The 4,140-nt window shown below is 50.7% G+C and overlaps 1 protein-coding gene across 1 annotated transcript; it reads right to left on the bottom strand.

Moving 5' to 3' along the window:
• Positions 1 to 1,852: 1,852 nt before the first annotated feature.
• LOC146195974 (uncharacterized) lies at positions 1,853 to 2,590 on the bottom strand. Its single transcript, XM_084596889.1, has one exon. It carries the CDS (start codon positions 2,588 to 2,590, stop codon positions 1,853 to 1,855), a length of 738 nt encoding a protein of 245 aa, XP_084453015.1.
• Positions 2,591 to 4,140: the final 1,550 nt, after the last annotated feature.

Below are 4,140 nucleotides of genomic sequence, written 5' to 3' on the forward strand. Positions count from 1 at the left end.
CACTTGGTGACTGCTGCTTTAAATTGCCACTACAGTGATCTGCGGTCTGGTGGCCGCGACAATCCGACGGATCCTCGCTGACCTCCTCTGAGACAGCGCAACTTGTCCTTGCACCGGTCCCCTGTTTTGTGGATATTACAAAGCGTTAGCCACCGCTGCTGTCTTTTAAACCTGCATTATGGCAGCTTTTTTTGGAGGCATCCGGCATCGTGTACTTGTGATGAGAATAATGCTAATATTTTTAAGGTTGGTAATTTACGTAGCATGCTCTACATTTAAATTCGATTTGCTCTGTAAAATGCTTACTGCGGAAACTGTTTTATTTCAAATAATTGGTTACCAGGAACAAACGGAAGCACTATCTGTCACACGTGTTTCTGTGGTCACCTTACTCGCGCCAGCTCCGAACTTGCCACACAAAGGCAGCTGGTAGAGTGCTGGAAATGTCGACAGTAATTACTGCACATGCAGTAATTACTGCTCTAGTGAGGACGCCACCAGATGATTCAAACTTATGCGAAGCTAACCTCGCCGGCCGTTCGATCCAGGCGGCGTTGCGCGGGGCCTTTCATTCAGTCGTTCCTCGAACACCACACCGCACAACATATAAAAGCAGACGCAGCAGAGCAGGCCTCAGCGGCATTTTAAATTGGTCCCCAGGTGAGAAAAGGCGCGGTATATATCAATTCTCCGCGGACACGTTAAACGAGCCGCAAGGAACACGAGGAAGGTGGGAGAAAAAGGTGCCGAAATGTGGGACTTAGGACCCCCGAAAAAGAGATGCTTTCGCCTCATCCAACTTTAGTGTTCCAAAGTGCCGCCTAGAATTTTTCTTCTAGGCATCCTGATCAGCATAACATTCGCACGCGAAGACCTTAGCGACAACACTGGTTTCGACAACCCGGTCTTACCACCCAGTTCTTTCAAGATCACCTCCCACCCACCCTACTCCCTTCTTGTACCGGTGCTGCGTCGCGGGTCATATTTCTAGGCGATGCCGCCGCCGTCCACTGGCTCTAAGGTGTTGAATCCGGTAGTTCAGTTTGCCGGATCTTACTAGGATATCTAATGGTTCAATGTAGCGTACCAGGATTTTGGTGCAAACTACGCTAACTTATAGGCTTCCAAATCTAGACTAGTTCACTGGGAAGGTCCGTGATCTGGCGCCTCTAGTCGTCATAGCGAGCTCTCGATTGGTCTTTTGATGCCAAAGTCCTTTGTCGGACAATCCGCCGTGCATCAGCCAGGTAAAGTTACCGCTAAGCACGAGTCGTCGGAAGTGGACAAAAGGAGGATGGTGTGTAGTAGTTGTTGATTTCGTATTAGACAGAACTTTGTTACTACAACTTTGAACTTTAGGGGATTCGAATAAAAGTGAAGAAATCACATGCGGACAAAAACTCTTTAACGGTAACAAAAACACTGGATATATTCAGCAAAGTTTACACGCGTCTTTCTCCGACGAAGGGTGCGTTCCACACTGTCTCGTCTCCGGTTCTCTCTCTCGGCCAGTCGTTCCCAGCAGCACTCGCACCCCGCACGTGCGCACAGCCTCCTCGTCGCCGGCCCAGGCCCCTCCATCTCCTCAGCGGGGTGCCACGCCGACCCTTGTTTCCAATCGCGCGTTCCCCGGTCATTCCGGGAAAGTGGACCATGCCGTCTTCGGTTCGTAATTTGGGACCTAGGAACGCGCTGACTTGCTGGCTGCTCTTTCGGAAGCAAGAGCTCGGCATTTCTTCTCTGCTTTGTGCTCAGATTTATGGCCCTTTGTCGTTTCTGAAGTCGAGCTACGGGATTGTCGGTTCTTTTTCTTGTATATTCTTAACATCCTCCCCCCCAAAATGAGTGGAACTCATTTCATGCGCGTTTCCAAGGGATAGAGGAGCGTAATCATCGAGTCACTCCAATAGAATACATTCATTTGGTGATCAATTGCTTCTTGAAAGTAGGTGGCCATGCGTGATCCAATTACAGCCGCCATCAGCTGCAACCGAGGCAGCGACAAGGCCTTCAGAGGCGCCACGCGTGGCTTGGCAAGGATGAGGTTGACGCTCACCGTTTCGTTGTCTTCTCCAATGCGGAGGTAGGCACAGCACCCGTAGGCCGTCGGACTTGCGTCGCAAAAAATGTGGAGCTGCCTGAAAACGTGGTCGTTTTGTAGGATGCAACGTGGGAAGGAGAGTTGACTCAGATTGGCGAGGTCTAAACACCAACTTCTCCAGTCTGCTTCCAAGTCGCTCGGTAATTGGTCGTCCCACTCAATACCTCTCTCCCATAGCCTTTTAAAAAGGATCTTTGCTCGCACCACGAACGGTACGACGAGGCTCAAGGGGTCGAATATTCTTGCCGACGCCTGCAGCACCGCGCGCTTCGACGCAGCTCCGCTAGTTAATGAGCTGATCACACTGGCCAGAGACATTGCCATCTTGCCGTCAGCTGCGTTCCATTTCATTCCCAGGATCTTCTGTTCACCGTTCGAAAGTGTAGTTTCGTCGTCCCCAAACGCCGCGCGGACTGCATCAGAATTCGAGGACCATTTCCTTAAGCAGATGCCGGCGTCGCTCATTATGTCGGTGGCTTCAGTGGCCATTCTCAATGCCTCGTTTACTGTAGCCGCTCCCGTCACCAGATCGTCCACCTAAAGGGAGCCCTTCATGAGGCTCGCCGTTTTGGAAATTTCCTTTGTCGTGCATTCCAGGTGGTGGAGGGTAGCGGTCAGAAACTACGGGCTGGCTGTCGTACCGAACGGTACCCGAGTCATTCTCCATTCTTCAATATACGGCAATGCTGACGGGTCCAGCGGCGGGCTACTGTACCAGAAGAACGGCAGGGCGTCTCTATCCTCAGGCCACACGCTTATCTGCAGAAATGCTTTCTCGATGTCTGCTACGAGAGCGACCTTGTGTAGGTGGAACCGCAAGAAAATCTGCACCAAATCACTGACGAGGTTAGGTCCTTTTTCCAAGTGGTCGTTGAGTGACCGTTTCCTCGGAGCGTGTGATGACGCGTCGAACACGACACGCAGCTTCGTTGTAGTTGTCCCACTACGTACGACTGGCTGATGTGGCATGTAATCAACTTTCCTAGACACTACGTCTTCGGTCACGTGCTCCGCATGCCCTGCCTTGATGGCGTCGTCGTATTGCTCAACCAGTTCTGGATTGCGGCATAGTCGCTTTGTCAGGTTGTCGAGTCGCCGAATTGCCATATTTTTGTTGCCGTAGAGTTCTTTGGATGCGTCTTTCTATGGCAAGGCAACTTCATAGCGCTGACCTTTCTTTTCCAACTTTACCTTGCTCAGTGCTCTTTCGTCGTGTGTCTCTGGCGAATCTTTTATGCCGATGGCATCTAGTTCCAAGAAATTCTGCAGCATAGTGTGGACCTGGTCTGCAGTTTCCAAGCCTATTCTTAGTATGCAAACATGGTTTGCGGTTGCGAGGCTTGAAGTCACACTGAACGGTCCCTGAATCGTCCAACCAAACTTTGTATTCACCGCTGCTAATCCTTCATTTTCGTTGCATCTTTGCACCTCTCCCGTTTGAAATTTCCAAAAGTGGTGGTCTCCAATTAGCAATCCAATACCTGGCACTGAAGACATGCCCGGATGGATCAGTCTGTCGGCGAGCAGTGTTCCTCGAACTTTCATCTTTTGCACAAAACTGTGATATGCGTGCACCTGCCTGACGTCCTTGCATATGAAGGGCACCTTAATAGCCTCTATTGCTATTTCGCGATCTCCGTATTGGCTCCGAAGGCGAACTTCTACCACCCGGCAGCTTTGGACTTGCGCGGCCGCAGCACCAAAGGTGTTTAGGTGGAAGTCAGCCTTTCCTAAAACCTTCAAATCAAGTGTTTTGAGATATCTGCTCGAATGAGCGTTTTTTGACTTCCACAGTCCATTACGCCCCGGATGTAGCCGTATTTGGTGCTCCCCAACGCACAAGCACGGAAAGTCTGCAGTGCCGTCTCTTGCGTTTTTTCTGTTTTGGCTTCTGCATGCACATTAGTGGCGGTGATCTCTGTTGGTACGTCAGTTTTGATCGCTGGCCAATTGGGGTTACACACTGAGGTAGCGTACCTTTTCTCGCAATTCCCGCATTTTATCTTTCGCCTGCAGTCTTTTGCTCGGTGTCCCCACCT

This window comes from Amblyomma maculatum, chromosome 3 (genome assembly GCF_055883805.1).
Source record: "Amblyomma maculatum isolate TAMU_Amacu chromosome 3, ASM5588380v1, whole genome shotgun sequence".
NCBI lineage: Eukaryota > Metazoa > Arthropoda > Arachnida > Ixodida > Ixodidae > Amblyomma > Amblyomma maculatum.

What these genes read in the sequence shown, in the direction of transcription:
- LOC146195974 (XM_084596889.1), bottom strand. Translation starts at nt 2,590, where the DNA reads ATGGCCACTGAAGCCACCGACATAATGAGCGACGCCGGCATCTGCTTA.